At 43.9% G+C, this 19,677-nt stretch overlaps 1 protein-coding gene across 1 annotated transcript; it reads right to left on the bottom strand.

Moving 5' to 3' along the window:
* Nucleotides 1-5,618: 5,618 nt before the first annotated feature.
* Nucleotides 5,619-18,607, bottom strand: LOC131316029 (GDSL esterase/lipase At4g10955-like). The gene is made up of 3 exons (XM_058345293.1): nucleotides 18,467-18,607; nucleotides 17,698-17,811; nucleotides 5,619-6,788 (listed from the first exon to the last, which is right to left on the bottom strand). Exons 2-3 carry the CDS (start codon nucleotides 17,757-17,759, stop codon nucleotides 5,825-5,827), a joined length of 1,026 nt encoding a protein of 341 aa, XP_058201276.1. The 5' UTR covers nucleotides 17,760-17,811; nucleotides 18,467-18,607; the 3' UTR covers nucleotides 5,619-5,824.
* Nucleotides 18,608-19,677: the final 1,070 nt, after the last annotated feature.

Below are 19,677 nucleotides of genomic sequence, written 5' to 3'. Positions count from 1 at the left end.
GAATCTTTTGAAACTACTAAAACTACCCATTGCATTAATCATGGACCGCGTGCATCACATAGGATGATGCATATGTTTTCCCCAAAGCCACGGAATAACTTGATGGATGACGTTTAGGAGAATGTTACAGTGCACATTAACTATTCATCTTCTAACGCCGTTTTGAAATATGCAAGTCTAATATTAAAGAAAAATTCTAATGCCACGAGGCTTTTCAATAATGCCACGAGCATTAATTGTTCTGGTGGGTAAAATGACACTCTTACCCCCTTGTGGTCAAAGCTATCAATCCATAACAATAGTTACCCAAACTACCCTTCCTTGAAGGAACAACCCTAATTGAATTACCTTTAGGCTTTTGATTTCTCGTGCTTTCCAACTGACAATTTTGTTTTGATTGTAGAATCGTTATTTTGTTTGATTGTGAGCTAAAGTCAATTTTTTAATTGAAAAAACTAATCTTAGTCCCTAAACAAATCAAGGTTTTTAAAAAAAAAAAAAAAACATTAATTTTTGTTTTTTACCGAAAAACAAAGTACACTAATGAAACACTAAACATAGGCTCAAAAAATATTAGTTTTTTTTTTTTTTTTGATAGCTTAGTTGTCCGAGACAGCTTTCATACATCATAACTAATCTTTGGAGACCAATCTCATCGCTATTTGCAGGGGTCCTAATTAAAGTTAGAACAAAACTCTATATGGACTGATCCCAAAATTTAATAGCATCTAATAGGTTTCGAACCAAAGATCTTAGCAGAGAGTAAACTCCTAAATCTTAAGTCTTGACCACAAGACCAACCCGTTGAGATTGACTCGATCTCAACAATAGTAGTTCGTGAATAACGTAACAAAACCGTAAACATATACTTTAGAAAAGCAATTCCTAAGTATACAAGTACACAATGAATAAACAATACAAATCTTGAATGTATATACTCCAATGAATCTGGCGATCAAGTACAAACGGAAAGAGGCAAAACTTAAAGGAAAAATGGAGATAATGGTTGCAGTTGAAAAGCACAGGAAATCAAAAGTCGAAAAAGGGTAATCGAAGGGTTGTTCGTTTACAGAAGGATAGTTTGGGTAACAAATTTTATGGACTGAAAGCTTTTGACCAAAACAGGACAAAAGAGTCATTTTGCCCACAAAAGAGTCATTTTGCCCACCAGAATAATTAATGCTCGTGGCATTAGGAAAAATGCTCGTGTCATTAGAGGCAGCCATATTAAAAACCTCGTAATCTAATGATATCCCCTTCCCTTTTTTCACATGGTAAGCTAATCTAACATTCATTTAGTTTTGCTATACTATCTGTAGCTTTTTCATAGGAAATTCTATTTCAGTAGTCCCTGTAAGCATCACAAACGTTAACTGTATATTCCATTTACTTTAGTAATTCCTTAAATGCAATGAGTATTTATAATCAAACTCATGAGCATGATATTAAACACATAAGCAAGCGTTAACGTAGATTCATCATGAGAGAGAGAGAGAGAGAGAGAGAGAGAGAGAGAGAGAGAGAGAGAAGCAATACACATTTTTCCGAGAACTTACCCGTGGATCCTACCGAAGTGAGATTTTAATTTCAAAACCAATCGGCTGGATGACTCCGGCAATTTCTTCCCCAAAATTCAGTCTTCAAATGAGAACGAAGGAGAATCGGGAGGCTATTTCAGGGGAACTGTCAGAGAGTTGAGAGGAAGAAGGACATTCGAGAGGCTCTTCAAACGGTCTGAGAGAGTTGTGAGAAGCAAGAGTTGTCTAGTGAAGAGAACACGTTCATAGAGATTCAGAGAAGAAACGATAGGGGATGTGTTTGTTGAGAGTTGCAACAGTTGGAATGTGGCGGGTTTTCCGTCGTTTTTGGAAAGGCGAGGTGCGGAGGGGGTGTAGGAGGCAGCGTGGTATTGTTGCCAATTGGGTTGGGTTAGTTATTTGGTTTTTTTTAGGGGTATCTTTGGAAGGGAAAAGTGTGGGAAACACTTTAGGGGCTTCACGTTTTTGTAAGTAGAGTAGATAGATATGGGAAGGGCTAACAAAGGATTAGGACTTATAGAATCTTGATGAGAATACTGGTTTTTTTAAAAAAAATTGGTTCCCAACAGCCTTTTTTTTTTCGGGTTCCCAACAGCCTTTCAATTTCACCTTTATAGTTTATAACAAAATTCAATGTTACTCTTTCCGTCAAAAAATGGATGGGAATAAATTATGTGGATAATAGGAGGCTGATGTGGAACATATTTTGTATATGGTGGATAGTGGCCCCCCATCCCCTTTACTTCCCCAAGATTGTTCCACCCAAAATCCCCTCATGTTCTTGGAGAAATCATCCATGGAAGGAAACTCACCACCCATCTGGCCCCAACCCACCACCGCCATCCTCTGCCCTCGCCACCGCTTTTTGACCCAGTCATTCTAAAACGTGATTCATACGTACCAAATAATTTACGTTATACGGGAATTAAGATATGATTTTATGGTTTGTTGAGAAATTGCTTTAAATGTGCCTTTTTCTTTTCTTTCGCGCCTACTATGATTTGAATTTTTAAAGAACCCAGAACCCTAACATTTTACTGGATAACTCAAAAATGGTTCAGAAATGTTCAAAGCCCTAAATTGTATTCTTATTTTTTATTTTTTTAGAGAGACCTTAAAACTCCCAAATTGTTTTATTCTTGATTTTGTGTGATTTCTGGTGTTGGTGGATGATTTGGTGGCCACATGGAAGGGAGAGGAATCAATATATTGTCTTTGTGTGGATAATTGATTTACAATATGCCAATTGAAAAAAATGATGACGAACCGACCACCTCCACCGCCAATGAAAACAACACAGGCCATATGGTTTCGAGTTCAACAGTTGGATCTCAGCCTTTTGGTTTTCCAATGATTTCAAAGTGAACATGTACCGATCGCCACCGTCGTGCATGGCAAAGCAAGGTGGAGAGGGACGGTTTTAGAATTAAGGTTATTTTGGTGGATACATTTGTGGTTCGTCCATAGTCACGTCATAAGTGAAGGGGGGTGGGGAGCCACTCACTGTCCACCGTGTACAAATATGTTCCACATCAGCATTCCGTTACCCAACATACTACCTCCATTGACCAACAATTCGGCCAGAATGAAAATGAAAGATAACCGGGAAATAATAGCCCCAATACAATTCAATCCAAGCACAACCCAAATAAAACTTGTACTACGCTGATAAATTTAATCAGTACATATACGTCACATAAATTCTGCAATGAGTAAGCTATAAAACTAAACCGATCCCCTCTCTCTCTACTACAAGAAAAAGTATATTTGCTGACAAAAAAATAGTGACAAAATTTAATTTTTACTATAGGTGAAGAAACAACAAGATTTTCGTCACCAAAAGTGATTTTCGGAGACAAACTTGTCGGTGACGAAAGACTTTCTGGAAACAACCTTCTTTTTTTGTCAGCAAATATACTTTTTCTAGTACCCTCTCTCTCAGCCCTAGCCACCACAACCCCTCTTCTCCCTTTTCCTTCCCCTGTGAGTTCCATACCCTTGTGCAGCGGCAGGATGGGAAGGCCATAGTATTATTTCGACTCTCTTTCTTTCTTTTTTCATTTTTTTCTTCCGTCTCTCCAGATCAACGACTCGTCGTCTGATCTGTGAGAGTTTTGTCTCTCGTTTTACGAGAATTGTTAGTTTCTCCTTTGGACGAATTTTAGACGATGTCTTTGGCGGGGCAACTCATGGCGTCTTGGCAGATATATCTGTAGTTCTTAGGAATTCATTGGTACGTTCATACTTGGCTGAAGTGTATCTAATCGTCTGGGCATTTGGTGTCTTTTGTTCATAACTTTGCACCTTTTCTCATTTGAGACTATTAATTAGATATTAGGCAGTATAAAAGTGTTGCTATTGCGTCAGGTCATCTCTGGATTAGGATGAAAGACATCGATTGTCTTGTGATTTACTCATTTTGCATTGTTAGACGATTAGTTTGATTTTGTCCAAGTTCTTTGTAATGATCTCCGTTTTGTAAGTTTCACTAGGCGTTCATCAATACAATCTTCTCACTTTTGAAAAAAAAAAAAAACTACAGTATAAAAGTAGCTTATACGTCAACAAATTACCGTGACAAGATAAGATTAACTAACGAAGTTCCCAGATGAAGTCATGCAGAAAAAAAAAAAACTCTTAGAACATAAGTAACCAAACTATTTTCTGTCACTCAATCAATTTCCTAAAATACCGGACAAATGCTTCAACAAAACACGTTTCCCAGGGACAAAACAATGTCGGGCAAATGATGTGGAGCTTTTCCTTGATTTACAACCTTAATTGACCTATAACCCATTTTTCCTTTTTGAAGGGCAAAAAAATTTTATAATCTTTGAAATTGTTACAAAGAATAAAGAAACATGCAAGGGTTGACGGCATCATATCCCTAAATCTAAGAACAAAATGACACGACTTTACGTAAGGAGCATTTAAAGTGGGACGGATGGAATATAAAAAAAGGATCAAGAACCTAAATGTGACCTTGGACTAACACATAAATATCAGGCCATTTATCGTTTTTCCTTGGCATTGAGCGTATAGATGTGGGGAAAAGAAAAAAGTAGTCACATATATATGGGTTTTTGGTAGTTAGGGTGGCTCATCCGTCTATTTCTCACAATATCAAACGAAGCATAATGTTATGGACGTATGTACGTAGATCGGAGGCGCCAACAACTGCATCATTTGATCAAGTACCCACTTAACAGAATATAAATGCAGCAGATTTGACAATCTAGCAGCGGGAATAAGCTTACCAAGGAAGACATCCATGGACTCTCCACCCATCCCCACGAGTAAATCGATGGGTTCAACACCGAAGCTGTTTTTTTCTTTTTCTGTGTACTTTTGTTGTTGGTTTTTTTTTTTCCCTTCTTTTTGTAATTGTTTTAGTATTAACATAATATGTTTCTGTTTCCTAAAAATAAAAATAAAAAGTATTCGAAATGCATTTGATGTGCGTATGTAATCAAAACCATTTGATGTACATATGTAATCAAAACCAAAAATAAGAGGAGAGAGAATATAAATCACCATACGAAATGCATGCATGCTAGGGTAGAGCACACTCGAGGTTGTCAAATCGTAAATCGAATCAAGAATCAAATTGACCCTTTTTTTCCGAAACACGATTCGAATCGAATCGTTAAATATCATACATATTCTGTCCAAATTTCAAATACAAATACGAAAGAAAATGTATCTATGCACCTGCATAATAAGGTGAGATTGTAAAATTAAAAATATTGAGTTTAAGCCAATATTGAAGTTTGTTTTTTATTATTAATTACTGATCACATGGTTAAATAGATGTTTAAAGGTTGATTATACAATAGAAAGTTTAGCCATAACATACATAAAAGTTTGTAGCTAGCCTAATAGGTATAAAACTAGTTTATATGGGAACATATGTGGGTTGGTCTGAGGCTTTGAACCCTGTCTTAGTCTATGATTTAGAGGATACAAGAATTAAAAAGATTAAAAATGGATTCTTAGCTCTATCAAAAATTTCCTAGGATAACACTAGTGCCAAAGTGGGTGGCACCAGCCAAGAAATCAGGAGAGAACGTCCTAGTGCAATACCTTAAACAACAGCTTTTTATAGCTTCACTACCATCCCGGTTAATGTCAAGATTTTCCGGCTTATTTTCCATGTCCACAATACAGTTCAGGATCAGAAAGAAACATAAAGTTCATCAAAGAAATACACCAAACCATGCAATGTACGTGCTCTAGACAACCATTCCCCGGCCCAGGAGGAAAGTATCGCGTACTGAAATCATCAATTACCTGAAATACTGGTGAAGCTTGGATTGGCATTGGATATTCGGCGTCCACCATTGTTCTAGCCCGTGTGAATGCCTAAAATCCTGACCGGGCCTCACATTGGTAGTCAGATACGCTGAAGGAAGGAGATGCAGTGGTTGACTTGCACCTGATATTGTATTCCTTGTAGCAAGGCTTTCAATAGCTGCAGCTGCAGCTCCATTCTCCGCCATCCACTCCCTGTGTCCAAAATACCCAACATACCCTGTGGAAATAGGATCGGACGGGTTCACAAAAAGGTACGGAACCCACCCCGATAGCATAGCAAACCAGTCACCCATACAAGGCCTTTGATGTAGACCGTCGAGAGCAATCGCGACTCCGGCTGTCATAACACTGCGCGTGACGCGAACCCCGTGCTTCAGTATTTGGGTGTTGGTCATCATCTCTATCTGGACGGCTATGAACGGAGGGTTAAAGAGGTAAGTTTCCATATAAAATCCCATTTTGGCCATGTTCTTTCCGGCCAGCAGTGCCATGGCCGAGCCCAAGGAATGTCCTGCTAACCTCATGTTTGCGGCTCCGGCTATGGAAACCGTGTCACGCACAGCTTGCATTGCAAGCCGAAAGCGGGGGTCCCGTTCGAGCGTGTTCCGAATGACCTTGACATCCAACTTGAGGTCCCGTGACATGGTTTCCCATTTGGTCATCGTGCCGCGGAGGGCAACCACGTATCTTGGAGGGCTTTGGCGCGGATTATAGCGGTGACCGTTGGGAGGCGGGGATTTGAACTCGTAAATGGCACCGAAGATGGAGTGATCAGCGTTGTCAACCAAACTGCGGATTAACTTGAAATTGAAGTAGTCCCCCCAGAGAGGAGCAAGTGCTTGATGCCATTGGCGGTTCTCCAGGCGGTCGTGTTCTAGACTGTACACTCCCTGAACCAAGCTAGCGGCAACTGATCTACGGTGGTCTGGGTTATTCCTATGACAATTTGAAATTGAAAATGCCTCTCAAAACCATTTGATGTACGTATATAATCATAAAAATCATAAGAGGATAGAAATTATAAATCACCAAACGAAATGCATGCTAGGGTAGAGCAGATCACTCAAGGTTATCAAATCGTGAATAAAATCAAAAATTAAATTGACCCTTTTTAATAAAAAAAATCATAAGAGGAGAGAAATCATAAATCACCATACGAAATGCATGTTAGGGTAGAGCAGACTCAAGGTTGTCAAATCGTGAATCGAATCACGAATCAAATTGACCCATTTTTTTCGAAACGCGACTCGAATCGAATCGTTAATCGTACATATTCGGTCCAAATTTCAAATATAAATACGAAAGGAAATGTATCTATATATGCACCTGCATAATAAGGTGAGATTGTAAAATTAAAAATATTAAGTTTAAACCAATATTGAAGTTTGTTTTTTATTATTAATTGATGATCACGTGGTTAAATAGACGTTTGAAGGTTCATTATACAATAGAAAGTTTAGCCGTAACAAACAAAAAAAGTTTGTAGCCTAATAGGTACAAAACTAGCTTATATGGCAACATACGTGGGTTGGTCCGAGGTTTTGAGCCATGTTCTGGTCTGTGATTTTAGGAGTATACAATAATTAAAAAGATTGATTTGTAAAATTTGTGCATCCATGTAGAATACTATGCCCAACAGTATTCACAGCTACTTGTATAATTACCATCTAGAAAATTAAAATTATTTCATTTTATTTTTGAAAGGAAAATTAAAATTATTTTATATTAAGAATGCTGAGTATATCTATTGAAAACTTGTTTGGCTTAATAACCCAGTTTGGTTTTTTGTTCGTCCTTATTCAATTTTTTTTTTTTTTGCATTTGTTAGTTTTCAATCAATTTTTTGTGGATTATTGATCTGTCTCGACAAAAGAAATTTGAAAAGTAAAATAATTAAGATCAAAATTTATATAAAAAATTCAATAAAGACAAAAAAAAAAGCCAAAAAAAAAAATTACTAACTTTTTGGCTTATTTTTCATCTTTATTCACAAAATTTTGAGTCCGGAGCAAACTTTTATACTTTTCTGATTTCTCTCATCGAAACGGATAAATAATCCACAAAACTAATTAATGCAGAAAAAAATTTGAATAATGACGAAGAAAAAAGCCGCTCGGCTCTTTTAAGCCAAACTAGTTCTTTACTCACATTATAGTATCATATGAAACTTCAACAGGAATAAAATAGATAACTCACGAGTATAAGTTATCTTAGTTGTAAATGTGGGGGTTCGATTTGACGGGACCTTGGCCTGGGTTAGGTTTCTCCTTCCGTAAGTTCGTTCTCCTGCTTCTGAACCTGTAACAAGTCACTAGGGCTGGAGTAGCCTAGTGACCCTCCGATGATCAAGTCAGATCAGGGGAGAATATAGATCTAGGGTTAGGGTCGAATGGCATACCTCCCGAAGGCGAGTATCCCTTTGTATTTATAGACCTAGGTTTGCTTACCCTCCAAGCTAGCGCGTGGAAGATACGCTCGGGTAACCGCCTCGGGTGACGTCATATGTGATGACAGGAGCGAAAACGGTTACGGAGCACATGATCAGATCTGATTCTCATGATTACGTCTGCCACGTAATCCTCACGAACCCCTCTTGGCGTAACTTCTCTTGGAAGCTAAGGGAGCACCGAAGCGAGAGCACGCCATGTCACCATTAACCGAGCCTCAAACCGAACCGTAAGATAAGACTTCTAGCCGCCACCGTCTTGACGACCGCGCCTCCAAGGGGACATTGGTTTGTAACACAAGGCCAGGTAACCGAGGCCGCTACAATAGCCCCTCAACTCTCTGGAGCCTCACATCTTGGCTTTGGGGAGTTGATATCCTCACGAACCCCCCGCAGGAGAATCTTGCCTACTCCTGCTACCGAGCGACTTTGGGAGGTGACAAATAGTTAACCCTAGCCGCCGGGGCCACGTGTCGATAATTCCCGGCCTTTAAAGGGTTTGATAGCTGTCCCGGCACGTGCCATGTCAGCTGATTGGTACGAAACACCTTCCTCGGGAACAAGTGTCAGTGTGCCAATGGCCTGACTCTTCGGCGCTCTGACCTCGGCGCAGAGCCCTTGATGCCGACCGTTCAATAAGGACGCGTGTCAGAGATCCAACGGCCCTGAGCACGACGCCTCGTTTCCCGCGCAACTCTTCGACCCTCCCACTATAAATAGGGGAAACGAAGATAGACCGGCCATTTCCTCTGTGCTTCGAAGACGAACCGCCGCCGCCGCTGCCCTCCGCTTCTTGATCAAGACTTCGAGCGTTTTGGATGCAGATTTTGACACGAAACCCAGGTATGATGATTTTTAGTTGCTAGCTTTCGTGTTTTGATCATTTTCTTCAAGCTCTTTTCCCTTTAATCCACATTTTTACGCATTGTGGTTGTGCCGCCGTTCACCGCTGTCTGGCTTACGGCGGCGCTGGGCATCTCCAGCGCTTTGTTCTTCATTTTCCCGAGGTCTAAATTCAACCCGAGGGCTATATTCATCCCGAGGCCAATCTTCAACCCGAGACCATAAGAATAACCACTGGCCTCGGAGACCCTTCCCGGAGAAGGGTCCCCGAAAATCTACTGAGGAGCGACGACCATTCCGTCCCATTTGCTAGGTCATGTTGCTTTTCCCTGGCATATAGCTAACGGGCTTTTGCACATTTTTTTGCTAGGTAGGGACGAATGGTTGTTGAAGTATCCTTAGACAGTTCCAGTAGCTCATCTTCTGCTAATCTTGAGGAGATCTTTGAGGAGATTCGTGCTCAGGCTTTTTACCGAATTCCTTTGGACGCTATTGAACCCTCAGACCCTCTTAGAGCTTCACGTCCCATCACAACCTTTGTCCCTTGGGAGATGGAGATCCCCAGTACATCAGACCACGAACCGGGCCCATTCGCCGATGCCCCCGAAGAGGTTCGGGGACGAAGGAGGCCGATGAGGCCGTGTCCCTATCTGAACCAATACTTCAACGGGACCCCGGCTGCCTACGCCGAGTTCAAAAGGATTTACAGCATCCCTCCGGACGTAGAGGTTCGGTTACTTCCCGACAACAACCCCAAGACCCTTGCTCACCGACCAGGGGAATTGACTTTTCCCCTGATGGCAATCACTGAGGGAGGGGTTAGATTCCCCCTTCATCAATTCGTCCGACGAGTACGCCGGACCCTTTCTCTTACCTCCTCCCAGCTCACGGTAAACTCCTACCGAATTATCACCAACATCATCGAGCTAAGGAGGCAGTTCAACTTGACCTTTGGGGTCGAAGAACTCTTCGGCGTATATCTCGTGGGAGTCAACCGAGAGAGCAACCGATACTACCTCTCATGCAGGACGGGATACGACACGTTCCTTGTCGACCGTCTCCCCGACTCCGAGGAGTGGGCGAACATTTACGTCTCGGTAATCGAAAATTTTATGTTCGGACCAGGGCAGAATGCGGATACCGTTACCAGAGTGCAGTTTGGGACCGGAGCTCCTGGTTGGTAGAAATTACCCTTCGGTAGATGCTTTGTATGTTTTTGATATGCTCTGCATACTTATACTGATCCCTTGTTTTGGTATTGCCTTGCAGCCGAGGGAATCATTCAAGAGCTTCAAGAAAGAGCTATTCTGGCCCAGATTACAGCGGCCTACGCCATTCCCATCACAAGTCGGTACGCACCAGAGCTGCTCGGGTACGTCCCAACTTACACAAGCTTTTTAAAGAAGAAACCGAGGCAGCAGGGGGTCCCGAGGGCAGAGCGAGGATGAGGCAGAGGGAGAGGACGAGGGCGAGGGGAGAGGGGGACAGGAGAGACTGTGACCGAGACCGAGGGAAGTAACTCCGGGCCTCGAGGCACCCTTCGCGAGGAAATTGACCGAGATATGCCCGAGAGAATTGGGCTTAGAGAGGAGATGGCAGGTCCCGGAACTCGTGAGGTGCTGAATCTCAGGCGCCGGAGGCCAGCGGGTCGGGGCAGGGGAACAGTCCCCGGTACGCCAGACGCCAAAACTTCAAGGGCGACTCCTGTTTCACCATAGGAGCCCCCGAAAAAGAGGGCTCGGCGTGAGGGGGGGGACAGAGAAGGGGGAGATCAGGAGACGATCCTGATCGAGGAGGAGCAGGGAAGCCCGGAGGGGGGATCGGTGGAGCGGAGGAAGGTTCCTGGGTCAATCCGAGGGAGCTCCCCTGGGCTCTGGAGTTCCGCCACTTCGCCAGTCGCCAGATCCATCATGCCGACAGCGTCAAGAACCTCGGGGTAGCCTTCGGGATGCTCCGGGGGAGCATTCTTCCGAGGGATGCCCGGGCTGTCACGGGCTTGACTGAGGACATCACGGCCGAGATAGCTCAAGCCCTTTTCACTGTAAGTTAATGGTTTACGTCCCGCTCTTTTCAATTTGAATGTTTGCACTTGGTAAATCTCTTTTGTTCTTTGTTTGCAGGCGGGCGCTCGGGCATTGGCTATCAATGACCGGTGCAAGGCGCAGGAGAAGGAGACCGAGAAGCTGAATCGGGAGTTAGCCCGGAAGGAGGAAGACCTAAAGCTGGCTCGGGAGACCTGCGAGCTCTACCTGGCAGACTTCCAAAGGTGTGACAGGGAGAGGGTGCCGGCAGAGGGCAGGGCCGCCAAGGCCGAGGAGGATGCCAGCACCCTGAGAGTCACCCGGGCCACAGAGGTTGACTTCGCGAGGAAAAGAGGCTACGATGAAGGTTGGGACGCAGCCGGAGTAGAATATAAGAAGCAGGTTCGGGAGATCGAGGCCGAGCTGCATTGGGACCGTTTCTTGGACGGCCTTCGGTATAGCCATGAAGCCTTGGTGAGGAGGCTCAATCTCCCTGAAGACTCCGATCTTCGAACACTTCCCGAGGCGCCTCCCGAAGAGCTTGTCTTGCCTGAGGAAGAGGAAGAGGTGGTGGAGCCCGTGTCCGAGGACCAAAACCCAGGGAACCCAGCCGATCCAAATGCCCCTACGCCCTAGGACCAGCTCGACCCCAACGCTCGTGCTTAGGATAGTGTCTTCCTTTCCCTTTATTTTTGAGATTTCATGTCTTTTGATTCTGTAGCTTTGACTGGACGGCTCCGGACATTTGGAATTTGCCGTTCCAGGGCTTGTAAATATTTGATACCGAAGCTGTACCTTTTTGTTTATGATTTGGCGCTATAACTCATGATGCCTTGTGAATAAATGCTTTCTTTTCCTGAATGTTTTCTTTGAAATGCTTGTCTGATTGGTTTACTGCTTGGGTGATGATGCCCCTGCTTCGGTGAGATTTGAAGAGTTGTAAAACAAGTTTAACCGAAGCATTAACCGAAGAATTTTGCTAAGCATAGAAAGGATGTTTATTCAGGGAAAAGTGACCTGATCCGGAGCCCCTGCTTTAGGAGGGTCGGCAGGAACCGAATTATGGAATCAGAAGCAAGTATCTATTGAATTTTGAATTTTCACACCTCTGCTTGTTAACGGAAATAAGCCTAGCGAGGAGTAGACGCGTGAGATGGTAGTACTGCTTGGGGACGTAGGCTGAAGTCGTGAAGGGATATGGCTTCGGCCACAAGTTCGGGACGCAGCGAGTCCGAGTAGTGAGAGACTTTAGTGGGTCGGTGTAAGGGGCTTGGGAGGAAGCCTAGTATCCTTAAAGCGAGTGACCAAAAGTCTAAACGACCGAAGAGGCCGGGGCGACTTGGTGGAAATTTTGTTCGAGGGTATCACCTTTGAGAGAACAATATCCCTGAAGTTGGTGTAAAAACGGTCCGGGCGAGAACGGACCGAAGTGTAGGTAACTAAACAGCAAAAGGTACAAGTAGTGCTAAGAAAGGAAAATTCTCATTCATACTTGTTGGGGTGCTGTCATTACATAAGCAAGTTGTCTTTGAAACTTAAAAGAAAACGCAATATAAAAGAAATGAATTGGGCTTCGGTAACCGAGTACTATCCATAGAACTTCTTTAGGTTGTTTGCGTTCCATGTTTTAGGAATGGGGGAACCATCCAGCTTCTCCAATTTGTAGTTTCCTGAGCCGAGGTGCTTGAGGACTCGGTAAGGGCCCTCCCAGTTGGGCATTAGCTTTCGCTTTTTGGATTTCTCCACCACTTTTTTCCAGACGAGATCGTCAGGCTTGAACGACCTAAGGCGGACTCTTCGGTTGTAGCCTTTTGCAACCTCCTGTTGGTACGACGTGAGCTTGATCCTTACGTTGTCACGTTCCTCTTCGGCTAGTTCGAGGTCCGAAGCAATGCTGTCGTTGTTCATCGACTCATCAAAGTTTTCTGTACGAATTGTCGGGAGTCCGACATGGAGAGGGATGACCGCCTCCATTCCAAATGCCAAGGAGAAAGGAGTGCGACCGGTGGATCGCCGAGGTGTAGTTTGGTAGCCCCAGAGTACCCTGGGTAGTTCTTCGGCCCACTTGCCTCGGCGTGATTCGAGTCGTCGCTTAAGTCCGGATGAAATTGCCTTGTTTGCAGCCTCGGCTTGTCCGTTGCCCTGGGGGTAAGCCGGAGTGGATGTGTCCCATTTGATGCCGTACTCATCTAATAGGGCTCGGTATTTCTGTCCGATAAACTGTCGTCCGTTGTCTGTAATAATAGCGAAAAGGACACCGAAGCGCAAAATGATATTTCACCAAACAAAGCGAATGATGTCTGTTTCTTCAATAGTTATCAAGGGTTCGGCCTCGACCCACATTGAGAAATAATCTGTGGCGGTTAGGAGGAACTTAAATCCTCCTGGGGCAACGGGGAGCTTACCGACGATATCCATGCCCCATTGGACAAAAGGCCAAGGGCTTGTGAGAGGGCTAAGATCCCGGGCTGGCTGGTGGATGATAAGGGCAAACATTTGACATTTCTTGCAGCGCTTGACGAACTCTTCAGAATCCTTCTTCATTGTCGGCCACCAATGCCCTTAGGAAATGGCTTGGTGAGCGAGGGATCGCCCGCCGGAGTGGCAACCGCTGTCGCCGGAATGGAGCTCTTCAATGATGCCTTGTATTTGGTGTGGGTGTGCAACCAATAAGTATGGGCCGGTAAACGATCTTCGGTAGAGCTTCCCGTTTGGATTGAGCCAGAAGAGAGCGGCCTTGTTGCGGAGCCGGTGAGCATCCTTTTTGTCAATGGGAAGAGAGTCATCTCACAAGTAACTGACGATTTCGTCCATCGAGCTCGGGCCAAGGTCTATGTTGAGTACCTCTTTATCTAGCGCTTCGAGCTCAAAACTGGGCTTGTCAATGGAATTGAAGGAGATGGAACGGTGCTCTGTAGATGAGTATGCCGAAGCGAGCCCCGCAAGGGCGTCGGCGTGGGCATTCTGTTCCCTGGAAATGTGCTCGACTCTTATTGCTTTAAAGCGTTTAATGAGCTGGACTGCGGCGCTGAGGTAGGTACGCATGCGATCATCCCGAGCTTCATATTCTTCGGAGAATTGGTTGACCACCAATTAGGAGTCGCTGTAAACCACAAGCTCTTCGATGCCAATGGCTTCGGCAGTCTTAAGTCCTGAGATTAGTGCTTCATATTCGGCCTCGTTGTTAGAGGCTTGGAAGTTGATGGAGAATGAGCTTTCGTGCAGGACACCGGAGGGGGAGAGGAGAACGACGCCTACACCTGCGCCTCGACTGTTAGAGGCGCCATCGACGTACATTTTCCAAACATCTCCGTAAAAGAGCTGCCAGGCTGTGCTAAGGTTGGCTTGGAGTACTGCCTCGGTGTTCGGGGTGGGAGCCGAAGCGGGTGTATTGGGCGGCGTAAGCTCGGTGATGAAGTCGGCGAGTACCTGGCTTTTATTGCTGTCCGAGGCTAAAAATGTATTTCAAAATTGGCAAGTTCAACGGCCCATTGAGAGATTTGGTTGGATAGATTTGCCTTCCGGAGGAGAGACTTGAGAGGGTACTCGGTGAGAACGATGATGCGGTGTGACTGGAAGTAAGGAGTGAGCTTCCTGGAAGCTGAGACGAGGGCAAGAACGAGCTTTTCTAAAGGTAGATAACGTGTCTCAGCGGGAGTCATTGTTTTGCTGGAGTAATAGATTGGCTGGTGCTCCCGACCCGCCTGGCAGACGAGTATCGAGCTTACAGCGTGCGGAGAGACAGCTAGGTAGACGAACAAGTCTTCCTGGTCCCGAGGGGTGACAAGGAGTGGAGCCTTGGAAAGATACTCCTTTAGTCGTTGGAGGGCTCGGTCATAATCTTCTGTCCAATTGAAGCTCCGTCGACTGCCCTTTAAAAGTGTGAAGAATGGCTAGCATTTGTCCGAAGAACGGCTGATAAACCGATTCAGGGCTGCGGCCATGCCAGTCAAACGCGGAACGTCGCGCTTGTTGTGGGGAGCCGAGAGTTGATCAATAGCGAGAATCTGGGAAGGATCGACTTCAATACCGCGTTGGGAGACGAGGTGGCCAAGAAATTTACCGAAGCTGACACCGAAGACACACTTCTCGGCATTGAGGCGGAGCTTGTGTTTCTTGAGTATCTCGAAGACTTCGGCGAGGTGAGCTAGATGATTGCTGGCGCACATGCTTTTGACTACCATGTCGTCGATGTAAGCCAGCATAGTGTCGCCTAGTAACCGTTCGAACATCTTGGTTATCATTCGCTGAAAAGTGGCCCCGGCATTCTTTAAACCGAAGGGCATAACGAGGTACCCGAAGATGCCATGGGGGGTGATGAAGGCCGTGTTTTTGACATCGCCTTCGCTCATGGCAATCTGGTGGTAGCCCCTGTAGGCATCCAAGAAGCTGAGTCGCTCGTGTCCGGAGGTGGCGTCAACGAGCTGGTCAATACGAGGAAGGGGAAAGAAGTCCTTTGGGCAGGCGTCGTTGAGATTTGAGTAATCGACACAGACCCGCCATTTGCCATTCTTTTTCTTGACTACGACAGTGTTGGCCAGCCACATGGGGTACTGAACTTCTCTAATTGCCCCTGCGTTCAGGAGTCGGTTAACTTCTTCAATAACGGCCTCGGAATGAACAGGAGAGGACCGTCGTGCCTTTTATACGACCGGGCATTTGGTTCGGTTGATGTTGAGTTCGTGGCAAATGAAGGAGGGGTCGACCCCGGGCATCTCATATGGGGTCCAAGCGAACACTTCGATGTTCCGGTTGAGAAAAGCTATCGTCTCATTCCGATCAGTGTCACTAAGTGAGGAACTGACAAGGAAGAAGCAGGAATCGTCTTCGGTTATTGGGATGGTGGCCACGTCTTCTATGGTCTTGTCTCAGCGGGTCTACCGACGTCCTCCAAAACTGGGGCCTCGGGGACTTCAATGAGATTAACCCGGGAGGTCTATTTATTACTTCGGACGGCGTTGACGTAGCACTTCTTTGCCGCAGTTTGATCTCCGTACAAGTCTTCCTGGCGCCCATGAATACCAATGAAACGAACCACTTGGTGATAGGTGGAAGCGATCACCTTGAGCTTGTGCAGCCAGGTGCGCCCGACAATTGCGTTGTAAGGGCTAGGGACGTCGACTACCACAAATTCTATTTCAAGAGTCACCGAGCCGACACGGACTGGAAGAGTGATCATGTCGACGGGCCAGACTGGAGCTCCATTAAAGCTGATAAGAGGCACTTCGGAGGGACGGAGGTCGGTGTCTGGAAGCTTCAGATCCCTGAACAGAGGGTAGTACATGACTTCGGCCGAGCTGCCCTGGTCCACGAGGATGCGACGGACGTTGAAAGTTCCGATGCGTAGCGTGACTACGAGGGCGTCATTGTGGGGAAGCTGGATGCGGTCGAGATCCTTCTCGGTGAATGTTATCGTCCATTTGGAACCGTCGTCGGTTCTAGGGCGTTTTGGTTCGGGACCGACCAACATGACCTGCTTGTGAGGTTCGATTTGACGGGACCTTGGCCTGGGTTAGGTTTCTCCTTCCGTAGGTTCGTTCTCCTACTTCTGGACTTGCAACAAGTCACCAGGGCTGGAGTAGCCCAGTGACCCTCCGATGATCAAGTCAGATCTCAGGGGAGAATATGGATCTAGGGTTAGGGTCGAATGGCATACCTCCCAAAGGCGAGTATCCCTTTGTATTTATAGACCTAGGTTTGCTTGCCCTCCAAGCTAGCGCGTGGAAGATACGCTCGGGTAACCGCCTCGGGTGACGTCATATGTGATGACAGGAGCGAAAACGGTTACGGAGCACATGATCAGATCTGATTCTCTTGATTACGTCTGCCACGTAATCCTCACGGACCCCTCTTGGCATAACTTCTCCTGGAAGCTAAGGGAGCACCGAAGCGAGAGCACGCCATGTCACCATTAACCGAGCCTCAAACCGAACCGTAAGACAAGACTTCTAGCCGCCACCGTCTTGACGACCGCGCCTCCAAGGGGACATTGGTTCGTAACACATGGCCAGGTTACCGTCTCGGTAACCGAGGCCGCTACAGTAAACATTTTTAGAATGTCTATTTTAGTTTATAAGAAGAATGAGGAAAAAATGGTTAACAACATGCTCCGAATCAGAAAAAATACCAATCAACAAAATTAACAAATTTTGCTGAGGAATAAGGATTTTTGTACTTAAGAGCACATGATCTTATATTTGCTTTTGTATAAGAAAAATAAGGCAAAACCGCAAAATGGTTTCAAAATAGTCGAACGCAACAATTGTAATAAACTTTGATTCACTCATAGATTGGTATCATTTTTTTGTCAATCGTGAATCGAACCATGGATCATACGAATCACCACTAATTTTGTATAAACCGTGATTCATTCACCTATCGATTCGTATGGTTATTTTGTGTGAATCGCGAATTGAATCGCTAATCCTGCGATTCTGATAACTACTAGAACTAACCATTTTTTGGGACTCCCTGTTAGCCTATTGAATGAGATAATAATATGTACCAAAATGTAGGTGTAGCTAGCCGGTCTTACCAATCAACAGCTCTCAGATGTAATGGTCCTGAGTGCTCGAACATCTGGTTTTGGAAGGCCATTATATAAGCTCCCCTTTTTCTGTCTCCCACCACAAATCCAAATCTGTCTAGGCTGTAGCAAAATAAAACAATGTTATGGACATACCCATTGCTATGAGAGAATTTGTTCTAAAAGACAGCCTAAACATTAGGCAAGTGCTAGACTAGTATTTATGTGTGTACTCGTTATGTGGTACTCTGTTTCGTAACCTTTTTATGAATTTCTGTTTGACGGGAAGGAAAAAAAAAAAAAACAATGTTGCACAAGCATTCAACAAAATCAATCCACATAACATTATGATAAATGAATAAACACATAAACACAAGAATTATAAATGTGAGGAAGGGAAAACCATCTCACTAATTAAAAGGTGTGGCATCAGATATATGCCGTATGCGTATATAATGCTTTCAACGGTAAATTAATAAACTCGATTTGACACCAAATAAATAAATAAAAACCACAATCATAACCACAAAAACTAATTCCCTCTGGCCATGGACCTAGAACAAAAATAACCAACAAATTAACCCACAACAATAACTAGCTACGGAGGAATCAAGAATTCCAACATTGATTGTGCCAGCTACGTACTATAACACGGGTGCAGACACTTGCTAATATTTCACGATTATCGTACAATTTCTTAGTACAATACGAGGATTTTTTTAAGTTCTTGAATAGAAAAAACAATTAATATATATGTTGAATAGAAAGTGATCCAAACCTGTAAAAGCGTCAATCAATCCGATTGAACTTCTCCGCCAATTAATTCGATTGAACTCCTCCGCCAATCGATCTGATTGACGAAGAAGAAAAGCATCGAAAGTTATGACTTGTCAACGTAAGTGTTTTTCGAAGAACTAAATAGGACAATGCCAAACGACTTCGAAAGTCTTTACTTTGATTATAACAGCTTCAACTTGCAATCACACAACATGTTAGCTTGCATATATTAGCAGGGGTGGGTCCACTAGAGTTTTGGGGGGTTCAAGCGAACTCTCTGAATTCAAAAAATGTACTAAAATTTTGTATATTTTACGTATAATTTGATTTTTTTTCTATTGCCGGCACTGAATCAGTTGTGCAAAGTAGAGTAAATGAAAATTTGCTAAAATTTATTTTTTTTTATCGGCAAATTTGCTTTAGAAAATAGTAGAACATATGACTCAACAAAATAAAATATATTAGGCTCGATAAGTTTTCAAGCAAAGTAAATAAATTAAATTTTGCATACATTTTTATCACCACTGAATTAAAATTCTGCGGTTGTTGCTATATATTGGTTACCCCAATTAATCAATATTTGCATGCATATCCAATTTTGACCACAAAATTTTTTCTCGCCATGGACCACAACAAACCCACAACCATAACCAGGGACGGATCTAAGTGTTGGAAAAAAAAAATGAAAGATTTTAATTATTTGAATATTTTGATGAGCCTAAACAGGGCCAGCCTTGATGTTTGGGTTGCCAAAGACCGACTCCAAACTTAGTTGCCCACATACTATTTAGGTCATAAAATATAGCAACACATACAAGTCAAAAAAAAATCAACGTTACATTGTGCTTTTAGTTTAAATCATATCCAAAAAATCAAAATCAAAATATAACCCCAGTTATATATATTGTTTCGAAGAAAACAACTTCTCCTAACATTTCTTGAAGCAAAATTTTCAATTAAGTCATCATACTTTAACGTACTTTTCCATGTACTGATCATTTCCAATTGAGATCAAGCATCGAAGGTCCCCCCGGAACGTAAGGATTGATTGATCCGTTTTTCGCCTAACTAGAATCCTATTCATTCTTAGGGGGAGGGCTCGTACTACTAAAAAATCACAAATTCTGGTAGAGGAAGACACAGAAGCTTCAACCGTACGTGTCAATACCAATCTTTGAAGCCTGCATGAAGGAGCCAATCCACTTAATTTCT

The sequence above is a fragment of the Rhododendron vialii genome, chromosome 2a, assembly GCF_030253575.1.
Source record: "Rhododendron vialii isolate Sample 1 chromosome 2a, ASM3025357v1".
Classification (NCBI taxonomy): Eukaryota; Viridiplantae; Streptophyta; class Magnoliopsida; order Ericales; family Ericaceae; genus Rhododendron; species Rhododendron vialii.
Note: the sequence above shows the minus strand (reverse complement) of the source record. Positions and strands in the feature narration are given on the sequence as shown.

Bases quoted from the DNA above. Each gene is read 5' to 3' on its own strand.
- LOC131316029 (XM_058345293.1), bottom strand. From the start codon at position 17,759: ATGGCCTTCCAAAACCAGATGTTCGAGCACTCAGGACCATTACATCTG. The intron at 6,789-17,697 runs GTAAGACCGGCT...AAATTGTCATAG, and splicing joins CATCTGAGAGCTGTTGATTG to GAATAACCCAGACCACCGTA.